The sequence below is a fragment of the Canis lupus genome, chromosome 27 (genome assembly GCF_003254725.2).
Source record: "Canis lupus dingo isolate Sandy chromosome 27, ASM325472v2, whole genome shotgun sequence".
NCBI lineage: Eukaryota > Metazoa > Chordata > Mammalia > Carnivora > Canidae > Canis > Canis lupus.
The window spans coordinates 3,741,571-3,768,971 of NC_064269.1; the positions used below are offsets into that span (position 1 = coordinate 3,741,571).

The 27,401-nt window shown below is 46.5% G+C and overlaps 3 protein-coding genes across 12 annotated transcripts in view; 2 read left to right on the forward strand and 1 right to left on the reverse strand.

Moving 5' to 3' along the window:
* The window catches only part of TFCP2 (transcription factor CP2), a 60,870-nt gene extending 56,712 nt beyond the window's left edge, over nt 1–4,158 (forward strand). For 6 of the 8 annotated variants that reach the window (XM_035707592.2, XM_035707591.2, XM_035707589.2 and 3 more), the window contains 3 exons: nt 412–554; nt 2,169–2,220; nt 2,647–4,158. In XM_035707592.2, the coding sequence (XP_035563485.1) occupies nt 412–554; nt 2,169–2,220; nt 2,647–2,684 (233 nt within the window). In that variant the 3' untranslated portion in view covers nt 2,685–4,158. The remainder of the gene's footprint in view (nt 1–411; nt 555–2,168; nt 2,221–2,646) is intronic. The other 2 variants (XM_035707590.2, XM_035707593.2) reach the window with 1 other exon arrangement.
* On the reverse strand, nt 3,272–11,012 carry LOC112678335 (uncharacterized). The gene is made up of 2 exons (XM_025477653.3): nt 10,547–11,012; nt 3,272–3,584 (listed from the first exon to the last, which is right to left on the reverse strand). Exons 1-2 carry the CDS (start codon nt 11,010–11,012, stop codon nt 3,355–3,357), a joined length of 696 nt encoding a protein of 231 aa, XP_025333438.1. The 3' UTR covers nt 3,272–3,354.
* Nucleotides 10,721–27,269, forward strand: CSRNP2 (cysteine and serine rich nuclear protein 2). 3 transcript variants are annotated; one of them, XM_035707588.2, is made up of 5 exons: nt 10,721–10,853; nt 16,279–16,515; nt 17,633–17,892; nt 21,487–21,783; nt 23,783–27,269. In XM_035707588.2, the coding sequence occupies exons 2-5, from the start codon at nt 16,365–16,367 to the stop codon at nt 24,704–24,706; spliced, it is 1,632 nt and encodes a 543-aa protein (XP_035563481.2). In that variant the 5' UTR covers nt 10,721–10,853; nt 16,279–16,364; the 3' UTR covers nt 24,707–27,269. The 3 variants fall into 3 exon arrangements, with proteins under 3 accessions (XP_035563481.2, XP_035563480.2, XP_048958741.1); XM_035707587.2 differs by lacking the exon at nt 10,721–10,853 and adding an exon at nt 11,096–11,394; XM_049102784.1 differs by lacking the exon at nt 10,721–10,853 and having other exon boundaries at nt 16,069–16,515.
* Nucleotides 27,270–27,401: the final 132 nt, after the last annotated feature.

Here is a 27,401-nt window from a genome sequence, read left to right on the forward strand (position 1 = left end):
TGGACAGGCCAGGACATGTTAAGAAAGGGGAGGAGATGACTTATGGGCCTGTGCCATGGGAATTCCTCCAACAGCAGTTTCAGCATTTCCTAGAATAATGGTAATTGCTAACATTTATTGAGTTCCTCATATATATTCTATTCTCAGCACATTTACATGCTTTAATTTTTACAACCGGCATCTCTACTTTACAGTAGGCTTATTGTTATCACTAACACTTAGATGAGGAAAAGGAGGCTTAGGGATGGTAACTCACTGCAGTCACACAGCTAGCAAGTGGCTAAGCCAGGATTTGAACTCAGGCAGTCTGACTCTGAGTCCTTTAGAAAAGTGGGCGTTCCTAGTAATCAGATTACCTTTTTAAGAGCAGAGAAACTTGTACTGACTGCCATTGCTCTGTCCCTTTTGCAGTGTACCACGCCATCTATCTAGAAGAACTGACTGCTGTTGAACTGACAGAAAAAATTGCTCAGCTTTTCAGCATTTCCCCTCGCCAAATCAGCCAGATCTACAAGCAGGGGCCAACTGGAATCCATGTGCTCATTAGTGACGAGGTAGACTTTCGGTGCAGCTGAACCACCACATGACAATTCGTCAGGGCATGTGACAGGAGCAAGAGCAGTCCTACAGGGGCACAGAGCTCTGTTGATTAGACCAGGGCTTTTGCAATGTTTTTGCTTACTAACTTTCTAAAATAATTTTTAAAAACCACGTATCCTCTTGTACATTTTTAGGTTGACTTAAAATTTTTTTTGTTTTAAATTTAAATAGTTGCAAAATATGTCATTTCTGGGCATATTATATAACCTTTAAAAATGAAATGGTTACATCACTATTCTAACTATATTCCATGTAACCTAAATAGAAGAGTGATTTAATATACCACCATCACTGTCTTAAAGAAATACATGGATATAATTTTTAAGTTTTTTGTTTCCTTGAGCTCCTATTTCAATTCACTTCTCCCATAGAATTTTATCTTTCCAAAACCTATTTTTATGCTCAAACATCTTTTATTAATTATATCATATTTCTTTGAAACAGATTTGCTTCAACAAAAGAATTTCACTAAAATTTAAAAATTATTTCTTCTGAATAGAATGATCACCATAATTATATAATCAATAAACATAAATGTATTACATGTTTTGATAAATTATTAAACATTAAGAAAAATGTATTAGAAGTGTATCTATTAATGAGATGGATGGGACTGCCCACATTAATTCATGTATAGATGAATACTCTCTACTGATTTCTAGAATGAAAGAGTTCAGCACCACTTCCTTCTGTTTTATCCTCCTAGATATAAGTGCTATGGAATCTGATTCCCACAAACTGACAGAGAGGAATTGATGGAGTTTTTTATAACAGCATCACTGGATTTGTTTTTTGTTTTTTGTTTTGTTTTTTTTTTTGGCGTTAGGTGCCAGAAATTATATAGTGATGTTACAAAGAATTATTTTGATTCACCTATCATTTGACAGTGATTAGGTCAGTCTTCGGTTCTGGTGTAAGGAAAGAATTAGAAACCATGTGACTCACATAAGACTTTGTTACCCAGTCATTAAAGTTCACATTAACAGTCACACTTTGGCATCCTGGGGACTTTTATACCCTGGGGCAGGGCAGCTTGGTAGGATTCCAGGAGGGTGAAACTTATGCCTTTATTTTATAAAATGAGAGAAGGGAGTTTAGAAGGCAAAGTGGGTAGGGGAAATCAAAGAGGCGCTCGCATGGTTTGGGGTAAGAGTATATATGGAAGATACATACCTGGATTTTCCTGAATGAGCCCATCAGTGTCCAAGTACCCTTGGAACTTGAGGTTAACCCAGGAAAATGCATACTATTATTTTAAGATCAGTTGTTTTAGATTGCTTAGCTTTTATTTTTATTTTTTTATTTTAAAATGTTTTTTCAAGTAGGCTCCAATGCCCAACTTAGGACTTGAACTCATAACCCTGAGAGTAAGAGTTGTGTGCTTTACCAACTGAGCCAGCCAGGCACCCCTAGACTGTTAAGCTTTTAAAACTTAAAAGCTGAATGGGAGAACACAAAACAAAGGATTATTTTTCCCTTAAATCCAATATAATGAAAAGCCATATAGTCTGAATAAATGCAGCAAACCCAAGTTTTTAATAATTAGCAACTTTTCTTGCTTTTCTCAGATGATACAGAACTTTCAGGAAGAAGCCTGTTTTATTCTGGACACAATGAAAGGTAATAAAATAGTAAGACAGATGCCTCTCTCTATGGAATTTGAGATTTTTTTTTCATGGTTTTACTTCTTTGAGGAGAAAAGGAAAGTATTAACACCATACTTGAAGTGGGGAAAGTGGCAGCTTTGGAGATTATTCCTTTGTATGAATTGGCTTCTTGCCATTATCAGGGTAGACAAAGTGTAACTGATGATTCTCCCATTCCCTCCCATTTTCTGTGGACAAATGAGGAACTAAAGCACATTGTTTTTATAATGCGTATTTACTGTAAGCATTTTATGCTAATTAAGTATGTTGCCCTTTGTCCTGCTGTTTTTTCCTTTCCTCCCTTCTCAAAAGATCCTTACCATATTTTTTTCCTCCTGCTGTGTTTTAGAAGTGACTAAAGATTATTCTTTTTTTTTTTTTTTTTTTTTTTTTTTTACAGCAGAAACCAATGATAGCTATCATATCATACTGAAGTAGGTGCCGGGCATTCCATCCTCAGTGGTTGCTGCTTCCTTCACCTCTTGGAAGCTTCCCTCCTGAGGGGAGTCGCTCGCCCCTGGAGATTTGAAGGTCTGCAGGAACCTGACCCACCTGACTGTGTATGGGGGAGCCCTGGCCAAAGAAGCAGAACCCCAGCCATCTGTGGGCTGTGCTCTTGTGGCACACACAGATTATTGCCCAATGTGCATTTCCGAAGCCGTTTCTTAGTTAAAATTTATGGACTCTGTTGTTGTTGAATATCATTAGAAACTCCACACCATTTAGGGTGTTTGTAGGGCATAATGATGATGAGAATTGTGTGATGTTTAATGGAAAGATGTTAAATTTTGTGATATGGAGCCATGTAATTTTTTTCTAATATAAAAGTGAACATCTATATTCCTAAGACTAGATCCTCAATCTTCTTTTGCATCATATGTACTGGCTTTTGCCACAGTTGGCCCCTGAAAACCTCACCAAAGAGGAGAAATACAGAAATAGAATAGAATTTTTCTTTTGGTTGCCCTGTAATACCAAGACTAATAGTAATTTTAGCTGACATTTACTGAGCATTTGCTTGTGCCTCGTAGTGTGACACAACCTTTAAGTGGATTACCTTGTTGAGCTCTTCTTTAACAATCCTCTATGAAGTAGGCAATAATGATCCCTAATTGAAGGTGAGGAAACGGAGACCTAAAGTGGCTGAGGAGCTTGCCGAGTGACAGGCAGCTAGCACATAGTGTCGCTGAAATCCAAACCCGGGCAATCTTGGCTCTTTAACCACCGGCTGCGATGTCACGCTTACTGCGGTCTCTGACCATGGCTCTTCTGGTGGATAGGAGAGCAGAGCACTGCATGACAACTGAGGAATCCACCGCTGACAGGGACAAACCACACCTAAATAATGATGAATAGATCAAGACTTGTAAAAAACCGAGAACGTAACGTACTTTTGAAGCATCATCGGTTATCAGATTCACAGACTCTGAGGTGGTGAAAATGAGGGGTCCTCTGTAACTCCCCCAATTCACTGTTCTTGAATGAGCTTCTCAAACTATTTATTAATGAGTTTGGCTAAGCCCTGCTTTCTCTTTCCCCTCTCTGCATCTTCCCTTGGCATAGGAACTTCTTTTACCTGTGTAGTGTTCTTTTATAGAAGCTTTCTGAGAAATTCATTCCCATCCCAGTCACACTTTTCCCAAGTATTTTAGTTCTTAAAGAGTGTGAGTGTGTGTGTGTGTGTGTGTGTGTGTGTGTGCGCGCGTGCATACATGTGTGAGACTATGGGTTGTCTTTTTTTCACATGTAGAATTTTATCCAGAAGTCCCTTCACTCATGTTGAGGTGAAAAGAGATAATGTTCAAAGATTATGTAATGGATTTGGATCTGTGCGTGTGTGTTTTTAAAGCATTTGATAAAGTTTAAATGTTTTTATACAGATAATTTTGTTCATTAAAATCAACTCACAGTATGGTCTGATTTCTTTTGGTTTGAAAGAAATTGAAAACTTTGAAACTGGAAAATGAAGTCAAGTGACTTTTAAAAACTGCCCTGGGCAACTTGACATATTAGGCCAAAATACTTTTTTAATGAAAGTACTGATTACCAGATGTCCCTGTTTGAAAAGGGGGATATTTCTGGTTGTATTATATTCCTTGGACTGTTCTCAGTTTCAGAGAAGTCAGTTTTTTCCTCAGCAAGCTGCTATTATTTTTTTGATTTTGGTGTTTTTTGTTTTTTTTATTATTCTATCTAAATTTTAGGTTAGGAGGGTTGGGCTAGATGACTTTTAAGGTCCCTTCAGAATCTGTGACTCTTCGTTACTGCAAATGATATACAGAATTCTTTTTAATATATTTACCATGAATTACAGTTACTAATTTACTTAGGATTAGAGTTTTTTCAGAGTAATCTCAAATTTATTTTAGAAGTGAATTTTTTTGGGGTGCCTGGGTGGCCCAGTCAGCTGGGTGTCCAACTCTTGATTTCGGTTCAGATCATGCTCTCTCTCCGTGCTCAGCAGGGAGTTTGCTTGAGAGTCTCTCTCTCCTTCTGTCCCTCTCCCACCTTGTGCACGCTTTCTCTCTCAAATAAATAAATAAATCCTTTAAAAAATAAGAAATGAATTTATACATGTTTGCAATCACAGATCCCTAAATTAACCAGAAAATTGCTTAGGCTTTCCTTAGCTCCAAAAAGTATAGTGCCAATGCTATACAATTAGTAAGAGTTGGTATATTGATAGAATGTTGCTATTCAACTTGCTTTTAAGAGTCACATCTATTTACTATTATTACTGATCCTTTCAATTAAATGAAAATTTTAAACTAGCTTTTTTATTATGAAAATAATACACAAAGTGATAAGTTCAAACAATAAAGAAGGGTTACCTTTTACTTACCTCCTAGTCCCACTCTAAAGAGATAATCATGGGACGCCTGAGTGGCTCAGCAGTTTTGGCGCCTGCCTTCAGCCCAGGATGTGATCCTGGAGTCCCAGGATCGAGTCCCACGTCAGGCTCCCTGCATGGAGCCTGCTTCTCCCTCTGCCTGTGTCTCTGCCTCTCTCTCTCTATGTCTCTCATGAATAAGTAGATAAAATCTTTTAAATAGATGATAGATAGATAGATAGATAGATAGATAGATAGATAGATAGATAGATAACCATGGCTAAAAGTACCTCCCATTCCCCTCCCTCCCTGCCCCCCCCCCCAATTATTCAGATGGGCTCATGTTACACTAACGGTCTGCAATTTGCTTTTTGTATTTAACATATCTTGAACATCTATTATTAGAATTCATAGTATACATCATTCTTTTTTAAAGATGGCCATTCCCTATGGATGTTTAGGTTAAGTGCATTTGAACATGCATCTTCATAAGTTTTTTGCATGTACCTCTAAGATATATTCCTGGAAGTAAAATTTACTGGATTTTATCTTTTTAACAATGTAACAGTTGATATTTAAACTGTGCAGATGGTTTAATGGTTTTATTAGAATGAGGGTATTTGAGAAGGAGAACGGTTAGGATTTAGGCCCTCCTGAGAAGTGCAGTAGGCTCCTATTTGACTTAGTATTGTATGTACTGTTCCCTGGAAGGGATGGATTGTATCTAGAAGAATCAGCTGTATAAAGACTTGATAGTTAAAAGGGAGTTATTGGGAAATAAAAGAGAGGGTAGGTCATTGCAGGACTCTAAGGATTAGGTACTAGTCGTTACATAAATATGGCTGTTAAATAATAAGGTTGTCCAATACTATGGCCTAGTCAGAATGTTTACCCCATAAATGATTTATTTAGGAAGCTACTTAAAGGGAGGGGAAATGGAAATGGTCATAGTGCCTGAAAGAGTACAGTACAACAAATACAAGACAACCAGAGCCTGAGAGACCTGAGACAGTGAGGTCCCCACGAAGGGGCAGATACTCTTGATTTCTGGACGTCAGACACAGTCAGGCACTAGGTGTGCTGTGAAGGGTAGAGTGTGATTTCACCACTGGGTTGAAGGAGCATTGGGAAGCTTGGTGGGTGAAGAAGGCTTGGTAAAATGGAACTAGTCCTTTCTAATTTATGCCTAATGGAGGAGTATTCTCAGCAAGTCTTGTACAGGGGTGCTGCAGAGATTTGGGCTGTCTTGTAAACTACTGCGAAGGACTGAGTGAAGGTTCAGCTTTTGGTTTTGAAAGTAACACAAATTTGGGGTGCAAATATTTGAGGTCAAGACTGAACTTAATCCCTCTTCACTGTAGTTTTTTCTCCAGCCAATACCTAACAATTCCAGATAGCTTCCTCAGAGAGCTGAAGTTGGGCTGTTTTATCATTTTACTGAATTGTCCTTCTGCTTCTTTGGCTATGGATGGCTCCTCTATAGGAATTTGATCTGTTTGTGGCCTCTACTGGCCCGTTACAAGAACTCCCATCTCAACAGGAATGCTACCAACGCCCCACCTAGCTGCATCATTTATGTACCATTTCATACAGAGTATCCTGCACCATTCTGCTTCTCCTGGAAATGATCTATGTTCTCAGTTTTAGGCTAAGGCTTTCCCTAAAGCTAGAACATTTATTTTTAGTTTTGCGATTAAATTTTTGTTTCATTATACAAGTTCTAAGGTGTAAATGAGGAAGAATTTTCTACCACTACAAAATGGAATGAACTGGAAAGAAGATGCCCTATGTGACATCAGCATCTGTTTTTATTTTTCTGTATTGTGAATATTTTATTTCTCCTTCTTGCTTCATTTAATGACCTTGTATGTTACCTTTGACCTTAAACATCCATCTCTTTCCACTTCTTCCTTTTTCATCTCTCCTTTTCACTTCTACATCTCCTCTGTGTTGTTCCTTAGAACACAGGCCTAGCCAACAAATTGTATCTAAGTCTAGCATTTGCATTCTCTAATTCAGAGATTTAAAAGGTCTCTATGAATTAAAATTTTCAGTTGCATTAATATAAATTATAAGGAAACTTGCTATTTAAAAAACACTATTGTATTTATATTATTATACTATTTTGTACTGTATGGGCTCTTTGGGGGCATGAGTACTAACCAGTATTTCTCATGGAGTCTGTGTTTTCATATATTTGTATTAAGATGAGGTAAACATTCCTCATTTTAATTACTTCAGATTCCTGTTTTCTCTCTGAACTGATTTTTTTTAAGAAAAGCATTTTTTTTTTTAAAGATTTGTTTATTTATTCATGATAGAACACACACACAGGCAGAGACACAGGCAGAGGGAGAAGCAGGCTCCATGCTGGGAGCCCGATGCGGGACTGGATTCCAGGACTCCAGGATCGCGCCCTGGACCAAAGGCAGGCGCCAAACTGCTGAGCCACCCAGGGATCCCCTAATGTCTGATTTTTTAAATTTATCTTTCCCTACATATCTTTATAACTTCAAATTTTCATCCACTTCTTTTAGGCTTATCAAGCTTGCCCTCACTAAACTCACCCCCTGCACTCTACCTCCTTAAACCTGTTATTTTGCTTTTTTAAGTAGAGCGTGTGTTCTGCACCTATATTAATCAATTTGTGTGTGTCCTTTTTGAAATCTTCCTGAAGCATGCAGCTTCTTTGTTGTTTGTGCTTTTAAATTGCTGTGGCACTTTTAAGTCCTGACACTGATCTTTTTGTTGTTGTGCAACTAGTCACGGAAGGTGCCTGCCTCTCTAGATCTGGATTATTGTTAAATATAAATTAGTAAGGTAACGTCAACCTCAGGGCTAAATCTACAGGTTAACTATTTTTCTCTAAGAAGTTTACACACAGGGGACGCCTGGGTGGCTCAACAGTTGAGTGTCTGCCTTCGGCTCAGGGCATGATCCCGGTCCCAGGATCCCTGCATAGAGCCTGCTTCTCCCTCTGCCTGTGTCTCTGCCTCTCTCTGTGTGTCTCTTTCATGAATAAATAGATAAAATCTTAAAAAAAAAAAAAAAAAAAAAGCAGGAGCAGCAGCAGCTTACACATAGTATCCTCTGACCTATTAATTTCCAACTCCCTGCCCTCCCCTCCAGGGAGTGTATTCTTGTTTTGGTGGTAAAGAATAGTTGATACAATATATACTTTGGTGTCAGATAAACCTCTGTTCAAATCTCAGATCTCGCTCTTCCTAGATGTGACCTTGAACAAAATATTCTCCTAAACCTCAACTTTCTCATCTTAAAAAGGAGATAATACTTAGGATTGTTTGGGAGATTTAAAAGAATATTGAGCATAACTTAGGATTGTTTGGGAGATTTAAAAGAATATTGAGCATAAAACAGTTTTATTTTGTATTTAGTACCCTTAATCCAATTGCTCAATATACTTAGAATACTACTGATTACAAAATCACCTCTATGTGTAGAGACATAACTACAAGACAGATTTGTAAACACTGCCCAGGACATGAAATCTGACCTTTGGTTTTCATCTGTGGCTGATGATCTTGGTTCTATATCTCTTCCTGTTCTGCTTTGACATTTTTGTCCCAAAAACAAACCACCCGTTCGTGATTTGTGCATTCTGAGCTGGTTCATACGTACGTTGCAGGTGATTTGGAACACAGCAGTAACATTTAGTATTGGGCAGATCAAACGCTATTAGCATTTCTTTTCACTTTGGTTTTGTAGTTTCTATTCTGCATTTGAGCTTCTGGTCACTTGGCCTCTATAGGCCCTGCTAAGGCAGGAGGCAGAGGCACCATTGTAGTAACTCATCTAGTGATTCTACCAAGACCATGAAATATGGTGAACAAGTGGCTGGCTCTATGATCTGTAGTTGTGATGTTACAGGTCCAGGTGAGCTGCTGACTGATGTAGAGCTTACTGCCAAATTGGATTCTGCTGTGTTTTCAAGTGATGCACTAACATTGGTTTGGCTATCCTGGTGTCATTAACCTACAAATCATGGGCGTTGAGGCTAATGGTACCCTGATGAATTTCCATGACTCAAACTGTGAATGTGTGGGCATATGAGATGCTTTTTTAACCTATCCAGTGTGGCCTTTTGGCTAGTATTTGATAACTCCGCTCACTGATTCTACAGAGTAGCCTGGAGCTGTTATGATCTGTGTGTCCGGGAAAGACAATCATGAAAATTTACATAGCACTGACTATATTGTGAACATTTTATACCATATTAAGTAAACTTTGTGAACCCCTTTGAGCTACATACTGTCTTCCTCATTTTGCAGATGAGGAAGCTAAGTTACAGGGAAGTTACATACCTTGCCAAGGGTCATACTACTACTGATGGAGGAGGAGTGGGTTTGTATTCAGGCAGTCTGGCTCCAGAACACGTGTTATACCTAAATCTCAGCAGATAGGGAGATGATCAGTGCGTGGTAAGCTAAGGCCTGTTTTTTTGTGATCTGCTTTTCATCTTGCACTATTGTTTCCTGGCCTCATGGAGCCTCTCATGTCACCGAGGCGGGAGGACTGCGATTTGGGGCATTTTGTCCCAAGCCAGTTCTTAGTATTAAAATTGAGAGATGGGACGCCTGGGTGGCTCAGCGGTTGAGCATCTGCCTTCCGCCTAGGCGTGATCCCGGATGTCCCAGCATGGAGTCCCGCATCGGGCTCCTTGTATGGAGCTTGCTTCTCTCTCTGCCTGTGTCTCTGCCTCTCTCTGTGTCTCTCTCATGAATAACTTAAAAATAAAATAAAATAACGCTGAGAGATGCTTTGGATAGCCAGCAGATCTGGCTCCATAGTTCTTGGTTGCAGTGAAAAGTGCACTAGGCTATGGAACCATCCTAAAGTGAGTTTAAGTCCTGCCATCCAACCAATAAATACCCAGTAAACATCTAGTGAGTTCCTAAATGTCAAATACCAGGCTTTGTACGGGGTGCTGCTCACCATACAATAAACAAAGCAATTCCTAGGACTCCTGGAATTTAGTCAATTGTGAGAAGACTGAAAAAATATACATCAAGTGGTAAATGCTAAGAAGAGATGTTAGCGCCATTTCAGAAAAATGGTTAAAGGAAAATCTGATATGGGGACATTTCAGCAACTAATTAAGTGAAGGAGTGTGTTCTATGGCCTGCTAGGGACAGTGTGGTAGGCAAAAGGCCCTGGGGGGAGAGCACCATCCCTGAAGGAACTGCAGGGAGGCTAGTGGGCTCCCCGGGTGGCTCAGCGGTGTGGCGCCGCCCTGGGCCCGGGGCGTGACCCTGGAGACCCGGGGTCGAGTCCCGCGTCGGGCTCCCTGCGTGGAGCCTGCCGCTCCCTCTCTCCGTGCGTGTGTCTCTCGTGAATAAAGGAGTAAAAGCTCGTCCAGGAGGGGCAAAGTAGAGGGAAGCACGGAGCCGTGGTGGGGGAGGGGAGGGAGGGGCACCTCCCACAGTGCGGGGCCTTCCACGTCAGAGGAGACCTGGGCTGGGGGTCCTTGGCAAACGACGCAGAACTCCCGGCCTCCGCATCAGACGCCGTTTTCCACACCTCAAAAATGAGTCGCAAAGTTGTGAGGCTCGGACACCACGGAAGATCGGTTTTGACAGGAAGCCATCCGCCGGTCCACACGCGCTGCGGCGAGGCGCGCGCCCTGCCCGCCGCCGTTCCCCGGCGGCCGCCTCAGCTCCCGGGGCGAGCCTGAGGCGGTTACGGCCTTTACGCACGGGAGTGCGCTCCTGACGAGAGGAACGGGGAGCGTCGGGGGCAGCCTCGTTCAGCCACCGCAGGTCTGTGGCCCGGGCTGTCCCCCTTCCTGCCCGAAGGGCTGCAGCGGCGCCAAACTCGCTTTCCCAGCTTCCAGCGCAGCGAGGACCTCGCCCCCGAAGCGCGTCCGCAGGCGGCGGCTCTCGGGCTCCGCGCCGGTGGTCGCCTCCAACTCCCGGCATGCCGCGGGGGCGGGGGGGCGGGGGGGCTGGCACGCAGACTCCATTTCCCAGCCTGCCCCGGGGCTCGGGCAGGACGTGCCGGCGCCTATAAGAGCCGGAGCGCTGCGGCCGGAGCCTATTGTTAGCCGGAGCCGGGGCGGTTCTGGGCGTCTGCTACCGGGGGCGCCCGAGTCGCTGGAGCCGCCCGCCCTCCGCCGCCTGCCGGCCGACCTGCCCACCCGCCCTCCCTCCCAGCCCTGCCGCCCTGGGAACTCCCCGACCGTCGCCGCGGGCCCGGGACTCGCTCTGTCCTCTCTGCTTCCCACCCGGGCTGGGGCGGCGGCGGCGGCGGCCGCGGGGGCGGCAGAGACCATCACGGGAGGAGGCAGCCGCGGCGGGGCCGGTAATGGGCCTGGGGGTGCGGGGCGGAGGGTGCCGCCTCGTCCTTTCTCGGGATCGGCCCGCGGGCGGCTGTGGAGGAGAGGTTCCCCCCGCCCCCCCAGAGCCGCGCGGATGGAGGGGTCAGAAACGGGGGAGGCTCGCTCGGGAGCGGTCGGGGGGCGGGGAGCCGGGTCGCCGCGGGGAAGGAAGCAGTCGGGAGAGGCGTGGGAGCCCGGGGCGCGGAGGACGCGGGCCCCGGCTGCGGGGGCAGCTCGGGGCACGACCCGGGGGCGGCTCGGGAGCCGGCGGGGTTGCGGATGAGGGTTGAGCGCGCAGCGGAGTGGAGGTGATGCAGGATGGAGGGAAGTGAAGGAAGGGGAGGGCGAGTAGGGGAAAATGTGGGAGGAGTGGTGGGGAATTTGTGAGTAGCAGGCAGGAAGGGATGGGGAAGGCTGGGCAGGGGCCGCAGACGCCGGGAATGAGCGGGAAGGTTAGCGGGCATCGGAGAAATGGGCCGGGAGCCCAAGGGCTCAGCAGGGGTGCCCATTAAAGGGAACCGATGCCTTGACCTGCCCTTTCGGCTCAGGTTCCTGATGTCTCTCCCATTTTTTCTTTTTCTTTTTTTTTTTTTCCTGGCGTTGTGTGTGTGTGTGTGTGTAGGGTGGGGGGGTGCGGGGGGGACGAAAGCATCCCTTGCCCTGGCTCCCAGCTCGATCATTTTTCACAGGCCCAAACACGCAGCTGACTGCCATCCATCCCTTTGAGTGCCATGGTCTTGATTTATCCTTTTAAAGGGGTTAGAGCGGCAGTGTGACACACACAGACCGCCCTCCAGTGCGAAATGTTTAGGAGTTATCCCCGAGAGACACAGTGTGTCCTCTTGTCCTGCCGTTTTCAGTTTCAGGTAAACCCATAGTTGGTTCATATTTTCATTTTCTTGACCGACTTCACATCTTGCTAATCTCCAAAGCCAGGAGGAGGTTGGTGTGCGCCAGAGTTAGAAGTGACTGGATATCCTTGAGAATTAATGGTTCCTGCAGCATCATGTTCCTGGTCTCCCACCAAGAGCTTGTGTCCTCCATACCATGGTAGTTTAGATGTGGAAAGCCAAGTTTTAACCTTGTGTCAGTGAATGGGTCAAACAAACAAACAAACAACAACAACAACAAAAAACCCAGTGAGGGTTGGAAAGGGGGGCTTCCTTAAAATACCTAAACAGTATGTTTACACTCAAGCACTTTATGAGTTCATGATCCTGGTAATCCCAAGGACACAAGGATCCATGAAATTCATGGTATATGAGAATCAACTGCAATATCTTGTAAAAGGAGAAACAGGTCAGGTCATCTTACTCAGGTTTATCCTAACACTTAGTAACAAGCCTTCCTTCCTCTAACCCAGCTACCGAAGATAACCCTGACAATCTTACCAGAGATTTTGGTCCCTTGACCTTTCCAAGAAGGTTGGATTCCAGTGGCCTGGAGAGGCTTTCTCCTGTGAGATATACCTTGTCTTAATTAGTATTTTATACTCCTTTAAGAGAGAGGCCTTCGTTACTAAACTTTGGAAATATATTTTGAATCCACAGAAATTTTTCTGGGTGATCCCTCTTTTGGTAGCCTCACAAAAGCCGGGGGGGTTTGGTTGTTGTTGTTTTTTGGACAGATTGTTAAAGGAATCCTACAGGCCTGAAAAGGCTTAGATCCAGTACTAAAGTGCACATATGCTATAGATCTTTATTTGGTGCTAGCCACGTATCTCCTGTTTACCGTGGATATGCTGTATTTCTTATACCTTTGGGAAATATTCAGCTAGAAACAGTTGAGAAAAGGCCATAAGGCAGGGAGCCAGAAAGTGTCAGCTGCCCTTTCATTTAACTGGCATTAAAAAGCTTTTATAGGGGCTCGCATTCTTTTCTCCAAAAGCATTTGTTGTTTGAGTTGGTCATTTTGGCAGTTAACTGTCACTTAGGACCTGCATTTCCAGTCTCACCTTCATGATTTCTATATGGGTTTAAGGGCTCGGAGTATAACTCACAACTGTTTCTCTTGAACACAGGCATTGATCCTCTACCAGTGAATGGTTGAGAGAGGTGGGAATGACTGATTTCTAATCAGTTAGAAAAGAGGTTGATTGGATGAGCTGGAAATTGTGGGACCTATTCTAGTTGTTTCGGTTGCAAAGAAAGGTCTCTTCAGGCCACTGTGGAAGTGGATGGGAGGTTTGTTTTTGGTGCCCAATGAGCATCTCTTCCTGACGAGTCAGGTTCACACCAGAGTTGGACAAGGAAGGCTGGGTTGAAATTGAAACTTATACTGTGGTCAGGACAGCATTGATGGATTATATATAATGGGGTGCATGTCAGGAAGCGAATCAGATGGATCCTGGCCAGGGTGAGGAGAGCGAAGTCAGTACGCACATCATTTACATATGTAGCCATGGGTTCAGATTATTCTCCGGCATTTTAAGGAAAATATCTTTCTCCTAGGTTTCACATCTTTTCTTTCTTTCTCTCTCTCTCTTTTTTTTTTCTTCCTCTTTCTTACCTACCTCTTATCATTGCCCAGAAGCCACTATTCCAGAAGTGGAAGTGGGGAAGACATAGAAAAAAGGGCAAAGGAGAATGGAACAAGCAGCCAGCAATCCTTGCGGCACCAGAGGAAGTGATACCCCTGAGGGCAACTGGGTTAAGACAGTGAGAATTTTAATAATAAAGATGGTTTTGGACCAAACCCAGCCTCATGCAGGGCTTACAGAGAAATACTTAGAGGGAAGCCACCCTACTAGAAGCAAAGGGACATTGGAGGAAAGAACAGGACTGCACATTTGCTTCCAGTCATAACACCCTGCATGCTTCCAGACTGAGGAAGAAGCCACTTTCCCAGTAGCAACACTAGAGATCTCAGTTAAAGCTGAAGCTGGACTTAAGCCCTTTCCGAGAAAGCAGATTTTTCAGCTCAGTCTGAGTTTTCATGTGGTTGATAAACCTTTTAAGTGGGGAGGAAAAATCCAATTCAGTGGTCAACATTATTCTCTTTTATTTTTTTTATCCCACTCACATAAGTTCTCCATTGTAAAGATTACCTCCACCCCCACCCCCACCCCCATAGGATGGAATGCAAAATTTGTTAGTTAATAGGTATCTTTAAACCCAGCTCAAATCTTAACCCATTAAAAGGTCCCTGGCTCTCTGCATTCTTAATATATCCTAGGAATGTGACCTCTAATGGTAAGATCAGTAACCTGAATAACAGAATTGACACCTTAGATTTGTTTTTAAATTTCATTACAATTCTTAACAAGTACTTGATTTTCTTTTCCCCCCTCCCTGGCCAAATTTATTTCAGGAACGTGCTTGTCTGAGACCTGTGATGGCTGAGGTTTCTTAGGTATATCTTGTGACTCAAATGCAGAATTTTGATGAGATCTAGACAGATAGATCAGGAAATATCTTCGCTAAAGTACTTATTAGGTCTGGTTGACTATGTAGAGCTGATCCAAGAGCAGGCAAATTGCTTCTGAGAGACACGGTCCAGAAAAACAGCTCTGTAGCAGGCATCTCTTGACACCACAGTATATTCTGGGTAGCTGCTCCGCAGTAATGCAGCCCTGTCTTTCTGGGCAGTGTTGTTATTCCTGCTGCATAATTAGCAACTAGTGAGATCATAGTCTGGGGAGATTTCTGGCGTTACTGAGGCAAAGCAGGGAGGCTTCGTATCATCACATGTGGCTCCGGCTCTAACAGCATTTCTGTCCAGCATATTCATATTCTTAGGAACTTAAGTCCAAAGATGGAGAAGGAGAAAGATGTGTACCTGGGAAATGGACTATCCCAGACTCTGTGTGTGTGACATGTTGCAAACGCTGCCTGCCATATTGACGTAACCATAGTCAACTGTCCCTTCTTTTGCTATTTGATTTCCCCTTGCCGGGTTCTTTACAGAGGGCTAAGATTGTAAAGCTAAGTTGTCCTGGCACAGGGGATGATGATAGACCAGCTGAGCCCTATTTTATGGAGCTGAATGAGATTGGAAAAGATTCTGGGCTCTGAAGGCAGTGCAGATTCTAATCTTCAGTCCATTCTTTAGAATCAAATTTGGCCTTTCTGGTTGCCTGGTGAGAAACTTCACCCTTGTGAAGATCTGGGTAAAGTGTCTCCCTGGCTTCTGATATACTCTGAAACTTAGGGCCTAGAGCGTATTGATTCCCAAAGTGCATTCCAAGAATCACTTGCCCCCAAGATACTCTGGAAACACAGGGTTCCATAAGGAGGTGTGGGGACCCCTGTGTGCACTATGTTTGCTCTCACCCTTCACCATGCTCATTAGTATATTAAAAGCCTGCACGCAGTCCTCTCCTAAGCATTTGTCTAAACTATTTGGACACACCAGTCCTATTGCCACGTAAAGCTATTAATATCCATGGAACTAGTTTATTTAATATATACACTTTGGGAAAAGCCAGGCTAAATTTTCACTAGGAAAAATAATTGGATCTAGTCTAGGTTTAGGAACAGCCTAATTCTGCCTTTGATCCCTAGTCCCTCCCACTGGCCCCTTGGAGAGCGCTCCTGTGTGCGCACCGGAGCAGCTACCGTTATTCCCGTTATTCCCCGGGCTAATGAAACCCAGAGCCCAGCTGGCTTGGAACCAGAGGCCTCCACTCTATTCGGAAAGGTGCTGCTGTTACTCATCTCATTATTCTACGAATGACTGAGACCGCAGGGGCTGAAGGGAAACAAAAGTAGGAGAATATTGGCCAGAATAAGTAAAGAAATGACCTAGTCTCGAGAGACCAGACCTCAGTGCTAGCTCAGGGACTTTCTTCATTTGGCGAGCTGCGTGTATAGACTTGGGAGGGGTCTGGCTCAGGACGGGAATGCTGATTCCTCTTTTCCCCTGGGCAGAATCCTAATGCACCTGGCTAACTGGTGGTGAGCAGGGGCTTTGGGGCCAACGTGGTGGGCTCCCCAAGGAAGCCCCTTTGAAACCAATGGATGCATTCACGGGTTCGAGTCTCAAGAGGAAGTTTGATGATGTGGATGTGGGCTCATCAGTTTCCAACTCAGACGATGAGATCTCCAGCAGTGACAGTGCTGACAGCTGTGACAGCCTCAATCCTCCTACAACCGCCAGCTTCACACGTGAGTGAGCCCCACCACCCCGTCTACACCCACCTCCTCCAGGCATCAGAGCCCATTGCAGTCCTTGAGAAAGAGACCGCTCCTTGTCTCCAGCTGGGGGATTTTCCACTAACCATGATCTTTTCCACTCTTAGCCCAACTTTGCTCTTTGGAGGACTTTATTGCTCTCGTATCATAGACTTAGGCCTGACCTACTCTAGCTGATTTTTTTTTTTTCTTTTTTTATGCCATGGTTTATGGCTCCCCAGGAAGGGCTTAATTAAATTGAGGGAGGAGAGGTCCAGGATTTTACCCTGACCCACCAGAGTCCCACACAGTTGTAGATCTAGAAGGACATAAGTGATTACTGCCTGGTCAACTGGGGCAACTCCAGATTTCTTAATTCTAATGGCTCAGTTAATTTCTTGGAAAGAACTTCTGATTCTATAGAACAGAGGTTGCCTATGGACCAAATCTGGCCCACTGCCCGTTTTTGTAAATAAAGTTTTATTGGCACACAGCCACATACATTGGAATTGCTCTCATGCTACAATGGCAGGGTTGAGTGGTTGCGGCAGAGACCTCATGGCCTGCAGAGACTGAAGTATTCACCATCGGGCCGTTTAAAGAAGAGATACACCAACCCCAGCTATAGATTATGCCGTCCCACAGAGGTCCCCGTTATGATAGCAGAGTTCTACACCTGCACTGTCCAGTATGGGAGCCATATGTAGCCAGGAGACTGGAAACGTGACTAGTAGAACCAAGGAGCTGAATTTGAAATTTTATTTTGAGTAACGTAAAATGCCACACATAGCTAATAGTGGTTGAATCGGACAGTGAAGCTATAGAGATGGTTACATCCTGAAAAGATTACCTAGAGATCCGCTTCCCAGCTGATGTCCAAAATTAGATTTTGTGGTCATCTGTTTGGGTGAAGTCAGTGTGGCGGGAGTGGTATGAGCCAGCTGATGTTCAGGGCCCCTCCCAACTGTGCGCTTATGATGTGAAGACTGGACATGTCTCAAGGTACAGAGAGCGCTTTGGACAACGGTTGAGCCTAGATGGGTGAGAAAGAACATGGGCCCCAGGGAGGCCATTTCAGGGTTGGTAAAACTGCTCTGTGCTCCCTTCTCAGCCACATCCATCCTCAAGCGGCAGAAGCAGCTGCGGAGGAAGAATGTCCGCTTTGACCAGGTGACCGTATACTACTTCGCCCGGCGCCAGGGCTTCACCAGCGTGCCCAGCCAGGGTGGGAGCTCGCTGGGCATGGCCCAGCGCCACAACTCCGTACGCAGCTACACACTCTGTGAGTTTGCTCAGGAGCAGGAGGTGAACCATCGGGAGATTCTCCGTGAACACCTGAAGGAAGAGAAACTCCACGCCAAGAAGATGAAGGTGCCTAAGGGGTCTGGGGTCTGGGTACACCCGTGCGCCAAGATAAAGTGGGGAACCATCTAGATTATTTATATTTCTTCTGGATTATTTATTTCTTCCTTGTAATTTGATTGTTGCCCTTGGCATGTTGAGATTCCGGATCTTTCTAGTGAGAAGTCTCAGGTCTGGAATCAAAGCTCAGTCTGAAACCCCATTCTTTTTTGTCTCTGGTGGGGAGTCTACGCAGGAGAGCAAAGTGGCTTCCCTAGAATTCCCTAGCCTCGCCCCTTCAGCAAATTTTTTTTAAGTTTAAGATGCGAATACCTGAAAACATTCAAGTCTGTCGCCCTTGGAACCTGAGGAAGCATGAGGTTTCAGTTTCTTGTTAAATGACTGTCTATTGTCCCAATGCACAGAACAGGTTTTCTCAGGCGCCTGGGGGGCTTAGGGGGTGAAGCGTCTGCCTGTGGCTCAGGTCGGGAGCAAGCCCCGTGTTGAGCTCCCTGCTTAGTGGGGAGCCTGCTCTCCCTCTTCCTCTGCTCGTTCTCTCTCACTAGCTCGCTCGCTCAGTCTCTCTAAATGAATAAAATCTTTAAAACAAACCAACAGGTTCTCTCTGCTAGACCCTGCACGTGTAGCCCCCCCGTCTGTAACCCCCGTCACCTCTAGGTGATGGTCTTTGAGGTGTAAACCACAGCATCGCCAAATAGCTGTTTCAGTTTGTCTGGTTCTAGGCCTGCCATCTGATGATCTGATGCCACCCCAGCTCCTCAAGTTTAGGAGGCGAGAGTGAGGTTGGAGGATGACCCCTGCCTTACAGGATGGCTCTTTACAGCTACCCGCTTGCTCTCGGCACCACAGGGCACTCCACAGCCGTACTTCGCACCAGGCCACAAAATACCCCCCTACCCCTGCCCCCCCCCCCCCCCCCGAGTTCCTGGCTCCAGGTCTGGAGACACTGCCGTAGGTCTAGCCAAGTTTCTTGTGGGCCCCAAACACATGACCCATATTAAAACAGGTGGCTGCATTATTTGCAGGGTGGCAGATAGACCCGAACGAGCCACCTCAAAACGTGGTGTGGTTGGAGAACCCACAGCAGAGGACGTGAGCTAACGACATCTCATTCCTTTCTCCTTTTGACAGCGCGCTCCCCTTCCCGCAGCCTACTCCTGGAGCCTCACACCTGTTTTTCTAACTGGAATGACACCGAGGCGTCCCGTTTCTTGTGTCTGAGGAATTCCATCACTGACCCTGTCACCTTCCAGCTGCTATAGCAACGGCCCGGGAAATAAACACTCTTCTCATCATTTGCAGTGAAGGCTTTCTTGCCTTTCCCTAAAGAAACCTCTCTCCTAGATCTGATAGAGGGATAGCCTGTCACAGCACGACTCCCTCCTGTTCTGTGCTCCCCCCCCCCCCGCCCTGGGAGCAGGTCTAGGGACAAAGCTAAGCGAACCCAAGGCCGACATAGGATTCCTACCTAGTAGCCGATTTAGCCCTGGTGGCAACTAATAGATCCTTCTGTGTCGAGAGAAGACACTTACTTTGCCCTCTCCCAGGGCCAGTGTGCTTGCTTTTCTTAGAAATTTTTCCTGACTGCAGTACACTGCAGGGGAGACTTAAAAAATACATCTTTCGCATCTCTGATGTACCATCTAATATTTATTTTCCTTTTCAGGCTGTCACAAAAAGGAAAGAAAAAAACCTCCTGATGCTCTGAGCTTCAATTACCTATCATCTTTCTAATACTTTTTTTTTTTTTTAAGATTTTATTTATTCGTGAGAGGCACAGAGAGAGGCAGAGACACAGGCAGAGGGAGAAGCAGGCTCCCTGCGGGGAGCCCGATGTGGGACTCAATCCCAGGACCCAGGATCACACCCTGAGCTGAAGGCGACTCAACCACTGAGCCACCCAGGCGCCCCTCATTATTACTTTTTTCTAATTTGGGCCTTTTATTCATATGGAATTCATTATTATGCGTAGTATGCTTTACTAGTACAGCTTTACTTATTTATTTTTCAAGAGGCCCATCCAGTTATCCCAATATCATCTAATGACCAGAGGACTCTCTTTCTTGGTTTCAAATGCCACCTCTACTGTGTTACATCAAATTCTTATATCTACGTGGGTTTCTTCCTATTGCATCTCTAACCTCTTTCCCTTGAGAGGACAGCAAGAGGGAGGGTGCTAAGGAAGAAGCCATTGCTGGCAAAATAGGAAGGAGGAGGGGCCCCAAGGTCTGCAGAAGGGCCCCTCATCGCGGGTCTGCCTGGTACCGAACTAACAGGCCAGGAGACCCCCAGAAGCATCTCTGTATTTGTCCCCTCTCTCTCCCACCTTCCCACAAGCAAACAGGTGTGGAGCTGATGAGCCCCGCCGTTGCATCATCTCGCTCCCAGGAGCTGTCCCTTTACTACCACTAACCTGTGGCTGGGTCTGATGAAATAAGCCAACCCCTCCAGGAGCTTGGCTCTCATCCTGCTGGTAGCTTCCAGAGCTCTGGGAATTACAAAGTCTCATTTTCTTTCCTTGAATTCTCTAGTGAGTTTTCAGAACTCATTCAGCCAGATTGTCTTCAACCTGCCCTTCCACAAAGATTCCTTGCTGGCTCTCTGTCTGTCTTGGCCCAGAGAACCCAGACTTCTGCCTGTGGATAGTACCTCAGTATTTCGCCTGCCACCCTACTCTCCATACAGCATTTTTTCTTTGAAATCAAAAAAGATTAGAAAGGAGAAAGTATATTCTAGGCTGTGGGTTGGCAGTGAGGGCTTTCTTGGATAGCTGTTAATAATTTGCTCATTTTTCTCTCCTCCCAGTGAAGTGAAGCCCTTCTGAAGAGAAGTCTTCACTCTGTGGGGACTCAGGGTCCTTGACAAAGACCTGGTAGCCTGTACTACTGTTCCCCGAATGTGGTTTTGGGTCCTTCGGGGTGCAGATTGAAGGGTGTTTTGCAAGGTTATCTATACATCCAAGGAGCATCCAGCCACTGACAGACCTCCCTGTGTCAGAAGGCAACTTAGCTGACGTTACAGGACACAAGTTTGAGGATGGAGGGTGTATTTGTGGGAAAATGAGGGAAGAGGAGACGTGGGCTTTGAGAAACTTTGGTCTAGAAAGGTGATCCCTCCAGGTGTTGACAGGTGTTAGAGCTACGTCGGGCTTCCTGCCTTCCTGCTCTAGATTTATGCTCTTCAACTCTCCAGTATGGTGGCGACTAGCCACACGTGTGGCTTCTTAGACTTAGTTAAAATGAACTAAAATTAAGAAGTTCTCCTTCGCACTAACCCCATTCACAGTGCTCAGTAGGCACGTGTGCTGCGAGCAGCACGGATATTTCCATCAGTGCAGGAAGTTCAGTTGGACCCTGCTGCTCTGTGAGAAGGTGCCTGCCCGGGGATCCCTGGTAGCTTTAGCACCTGCCTTTGGCCCAGGGCGCGATCCTGCAGTCCCGGGATCGAGTCCCGCATCGGGCTCCCTGCATGGAGCCTGCCTCCCTCTCTCTCTCGCTCTATCATAAATAAATAAATAAATCTTTAAAAAAAAAAAAAAAAGAAGGTGCCTGCCCATAATACTCGAATACTCAAGGCTAACCTTTCCTTCCCGTCTCCCGGCAGCTGACCAAGAATGGGACAGTGGAGTCGGTGGAGGCCGATGGCCTGACCCTGGATGACGTCTCAGACGAAGACATTGATGTGGAAAATGTGGAGGTGGATGACTACTTCTTTCTGCAGCCCCTGCCCACCAAGCGGCGACGAGCTTTGCTAAGGGCTTCGGGGGTCCACCGCATTGACGCCGAAGAGAAGCAAGAGCTTAGAGCCATCCGCCTATCGCGGGAAGAGTGTGGTTGTGACTGTCGCCTCTATTGTGACCCAGAAGCCTGTGCCTGTAGTCAGGCTGGGATTAAATGCCAGGTCAGTCCAGGTTGGCCTGGGAGGTGATATCCACGCTAGAGGAGTCCGGGGGGCATGATATGGGTCCTGAACGTGGGAGGCTGCCCGTCATCTACGGGTGGACTCCCATGACGGGCAGCACTGCCTAGTTCCACGACCCTCCCCCACCAAGGAGAAAGCCAAGCATGGCAGGATTCCTAGGCCGTGGAGAGAGCCATTAGCTTTTGCTGTGTCTCACCCTGGAAGTGGTAAGCAGCAGCTGTCAGCAGATGGGGGAAGACGGGTTGGTGAGTTTAACATTAGTAGCTGTTCCTTAAACATGGACTGATGTCATGAGATGAAAGGAAGCAGAGAGATGAGGTAGGCCTCCGGATTTTGTCTTGCAAACACTCACAGGACCTCTGCTCCAGTTCTGTAAAACCCAAAATAATTGTCAGGTTCCTGTAGTTCAGGATCGGACATGGCTTGGCAGAGCTGGAGTCCAGGGTCTTAAAAGACGGAAGCCGTCATCCGCTCGCTGGTTTGACAAGGGACCGCTTAGAAGGCGCGTCTCCGTTGAAAGCAGCAGTACCATCCCAAAAGATGAAATTTATTTGGAACTTGTCTGCTGAGGATGTGGGTGCTGAGTCCTTGTGGTTGAAGGTTCCCTAATGACCCTCTTCTTTCCTATTTTTAGGTCGGTAATAGCTGTAGCGTATCTGGCCAAGTACTGCTTTTCAGACCAAAGTCCCATAATGAATCAGTTATACTGCCCTGAGAGTAGTCCTAAGAATTGGACTGTTCCTAAGGACTGGAATGGAGAGTTCTAGAAGTTGATATCATAGGAAGACATTGTGACTTATATATATATACATACTTGCTTACGCTTTATTTTTGGTTCCTTTTGGGGGTCCAAAAGGGAGATAAGGAGGTAGAGGAGCTCCTTTCCAGGTGTTCCTGGTCTGTAGTTAATTATCGCAGTACTTGCCCCAGACCTAAACCATCAGGGGAAAATGAAGCAGGTGGTGAAAAGCTGGCCGTTACCATGTTTGAACCGTCAGTAGAGCGCCCCGGCACAACTGAGGCACCTTGCCTTAGTTTCCCTAGAATGTGCTCCTTTAGACCAGCTAGATCTTCTGCTTCCTTTCCCTGTCATCGCAGAAGGCAGTCCGTAGGCTTAGGCCCCAGCCTGTTTTCTCAGTAAACTAGATAAATTCTGGGAAAGTCTCTGAGGCGCAAAAATGTCTTAAAGGGATGCCTGGGTGGCTCAGCGGTTTGCCTGCCTTTGACCCAGGGCGTGATCCTGGAGACCCAGGATCGAGTCCCACGTCGGGCTCCCTGCATGGAGCCTGCTTCTCCCTCTGCCTGTGTCTCTGCCCCTCTCTCTCTCTCTCTCTCTCTCTCTCTCTATCATGAATAAATAAATAAAATATTTGAAAAAATGTCTTCTACTCTGAGAACTGTCAGCTTTCAGAGCAGCGTCTCTGGACTTTCTAACTGGAAAGGCCCTTTGATGTGATTTTTAGCTACATTTTGTCTGGAAGAGGAAACAAAGCCCTGGAGAGATAAAGGACCTTCTTCTTTTCTCTCTTTTTTTAAAGATTGTCTTTATTAGAGAGCGAGCACAGGCAGGGGGAGAGGCAGAGGGGGAGGGAGCGGGACAAGAAGACCCTGCGGAGTGCAGAGCCCGATGCAGGGCTGGATTCCACGACCCTGAGATCATGGCCTGAGCCTAAACCGAGTTGGATGCTTAACTGACTGGGCGCCCCAGGTTGCCCGGGAGGTAAGGGACCTTCTAGAGGGCACACCGCTCATTAAAGTCTGTGTTGCAACTGAAACGCAGGCGGTCTGATGGCTAGTGCCCCGTGCTGTTAGGCCGCGCTGCAGGTTAGTTTGTTCCTGGCTGTTCCTGTTGTGAGACCTCGAATCCCCAGCCACTGCCTCCCCAGCCACTGCCTCCCGTCCCCGTCCCCATCCCCGTCCCCGGTACTAAATCTGTGGGTCTCTTCCTCCTCCCTCAACCTTCTTGTCCTCTCCTCAGGTGGATCGCATGTCCTTCCCATGTGGCTGTTCCCGGGATGGCTGTGGGAACATGGCTGGGCGCATTGAATTTAATCCAATCCGGGTCCGGACTCATTACCTCCACACCATCATGAAGCTGGAGCTGGAGAGCAAGCGGCAGGTGAGCCGCCCGCCAGCCCCAGACGAGGAGCCGTCGCCCGCCGCCGGCTGCAGCCTGACCGGGGCGCAGGGCTCCGAGACGCAGGACTTCCAGGAGTTCATTGCCGAGAACGAGACCGCGGTGATGCACCTGCAGAGCGCCGAGGAGCTGGAGCGGCTCAAGGCGGAGGAGGATTCCAGTGGCTCCAGCGCCAGCCTGGACTCCAGCATCGAGAGCCTGGGCGTGTGCATCCTGGAGGAGCCCCTGGCTGTGCCCGAAGAGCTGTGCCCGGGCCTCGCAGCCCCCATCCTCATCCAGGCCCAGCTGCCCCCGGGCTCCTCCGTCCTGTGTTTTGCCGAGAACTCCGACCACGCGGCCGCCTCGGCGGCGAACAGCCCCTCCTACTTGAACAGTGGGCCCCTGGTCTACTATCAGGTGGAGCAGAGGCCGGTCCTGGGGGTGAAGGGAGAGCCCGGCACGGAAGAGGTCCCGCCCTCTTTCCCCAAGGAGAAGGATCTGAGTGTCTTCTCTCTCCCGGTTACCTCACTGGTGGCTTGCGGCCCCACAGACCCCGCTGCCCTGTGTAAATCAGAAGTGGGGAACGCGTCCACCCTAGAAGCGCTAGTGCCCGAAGATTGTGACCCCGAGGAGCCTGAGAGTGAAGACCTCCGCCCCTCCTGGCCCCCCTCGGGCCTCCCCTTCCGCACGGACCATGAAGAGGGCTGTGTGGTGGAGAAGACCTCACAGCAGAGCGAGGACAGGCCCCCTGAAGAGTCTTCCCTAGAACTCCCTCTGGCAGTGTGACCCAGGGATGGCGGTCCTGCCTCGTACCCATTCTCTATTTATTCCCTTATTTTATCTAACACCATTTCAAAACAAAACTGTAGAAGCAGCTGCTACTCCCATGTTATTTTATTGGGGTCTTTGGGGGATGGGTGGGAAAGAATTGTTTGTAAAAGTATTTTTTAAAGGGTAAACAGAACCAAGGAGACCGGTCCCGGCTTGATCTGGGGGAGAGTCTCGGGGCAGAGGAGGCTGCATGGTGCCGAATACTGAGCTTTTCGGGGCCACTGGAACGAAGAATGAGGATCTCACAGGAGAAGCCGGGTAATTCAAGCAGCTAATCTTCATGTAGGGACCAGAACACAGTAATCTGAACAGCATGGAAAAGCCCCTTCTCTCCTGAGCTCCAGGTGGGGAACAAGCTCGTGTCCCCCCTCAGTCACTCTGACAGCCCACCTTGGTGTATCATAGTCCGCTGGAGAATCACCTGGTCAGGTCTAGAGAGGAGTGGATGGAAGGGTCTCTGCTTCTGAAGAAAACCTCCGGGATTTATCAAAATTTAACCTGCCTTCCCTGGCCCCCCCGTTTGGTAAATAAGTTAATATTTGACATGTTTCGTGTTCTCTGACCTGTTCCCCACACTGGGGAGTCCTGGTCTGTAACTTGAATCATTTCTTTCACATGTTCTTAGGTACTAGAGTTAAACTTGTCTATTTGTCTTTTATCCCCCCTTCCTTCCTTTTCCCTTGAAGAAAAAGCTAGATTGGCTGGGGACGTGGCCTAAAGAGCCCGAGTGTTCGGTAGGAGTCCAGCGCTGGCTGTGCCGGGCAGCATTAGGCTGGGGCTCCCGGCCCACGGGAGGCACATCTGGAGCGTTAACTACGTCCGGGAGAGGCAGCAGGAACAGGCTGCTGTCTGGGAAGAAGACTCTATTTGTGCCACGCTTGCTTTTTCACCCAGGTTTTCCCCCCACTCTGGGAGGTTTGAGCTTTAAAGGAATATAGGATGTGGCAACCCAAAGTCACCAACTAGTTTTTGTTCTTATTTCTTCTGTTTCTGCCCTTGTGGTCCTTGGATATACAGGGTTAGAGTCCTTATACTATTCCTCTTCCTCCCTCCCCGTAGCCCCAGAACTGCCAAGGTTTATTGGATCCCTCCGTCTTGATACATGAAAATTGGAAGCCAAACTTAAATACAGCTCCCAGCTTCCCAAGAACTCAAGTTCTGACTATAACCTTTGCGATCTATAAAGCGGGACTCAAATTCACTTCTTACCTCTGTGGGGGGGACACAGTGTCTGCTCCTTTTATGTCCGGCCTATGCTCCAGGATGTGCTCCGCTGAACACCACGGAGTTCTTTTTATTACCAGTTATCTCTGCCTCCGTTTTAAAACGGAGACAGTGGGGAGCAAAACACACTTCTCTAGCATCCTTTACGTCATGCTTCAATTTTATTATGGTTTATGAACCAGGAAAGAACAAGTGAACCCCTTTTGGGTTTTGGTGGGGAGAGACCTCTTCCCACTTACCTTCCTCACGGAGCCTTTTCCCATACGACGTTCAAGCACCCTTTATGTGTGTCACAGCAGCATTTCGCCTATCACGTTTCTAAACTGAGCCTGCGAGGCCTTGTACTTAAACAGACACATCCTTTAGCCCAGTCTGCTTCTCCTGTTCATTCCCAGTTGTGCTTGGTTTTACAGTGGAGGGGAGTTCTTAAGTACAGGACCTTGTCTCCCCCCATCCTTTAGCCTCACCAAGCAGAGTCTTAGGTACCTGAGATCTAGCGCTCTCCTAAGCGCAGCCCCACTTTCCCACCTTCCGCAGCCCCGACTACAAGACTGAAGCTTCCCTGCAAACTCGGCTCTGGAGAAGACTCTTGCGGAGTCTGTTGGAAGGGGAGGGTGGGCTCTACACATTCCCTCCTTAGGGAGGCTCCAGCCTCACCTAGGAAGCGGATTCCAGCTGCTCCAGAAGAGACACTAGCCTTTGGGATCAACCCAAGAATCTGAATCTGTTAAACTGATTGCCAACCCCCAAGATAATTGGTTTTTCTGAAAAGCTAGTTTCTTCACTTGATCTTAGCCAAAAGGCCAAGAAGCGGTATTTGAAAAACTAGTTTCTTAACCCAAGTCCATCCCTCCATTAACAATTCCGACTCCCGCCGATCCCATTTTTAAATGCTGAATATTAACATCGAACATTAACCGTCTTGTCAAGCAAAGGGCCTTTTCTACGACCTAGTCCATCTCGTTTCTGGTGCTACCTGAGCTGGACGGGCTTCTAGCTCACGGTTGCTAGAAAAGCTAAGCCTCGGCCTCTGATCGCAGGAGCAGACAGCTTCGGCCCTGCTCCATCTAGGCCTCGACAAAAGAAATTTATTACTGCAACTCATTCTTTCCAGTTTCCTTTCTCACATACTGTATACAGGTAGTATTTTCAATGTGAATCCAAAGCTTGTCTGGTTCTCTGAAAAAGTTTTTTTTTTTTTTTTTTTTTTTTTGCCTTTTAGGTCCTTTACATTGTGATAATGCTGTATTTAAAGAGAATATTTAAATGTAATATTAAAGAAATATTCAAAAGACCAGTGTGTTATTTTTTATCTTGGCAGGCTGGTTACTTGTTAGAGAAAGGGTGTTTCTCTAGAGTCCTATATAAATCTAATTAGGTCAGTTCGAGATTAATGTTAACATCATGGTGGGGAAAATAGAGCATT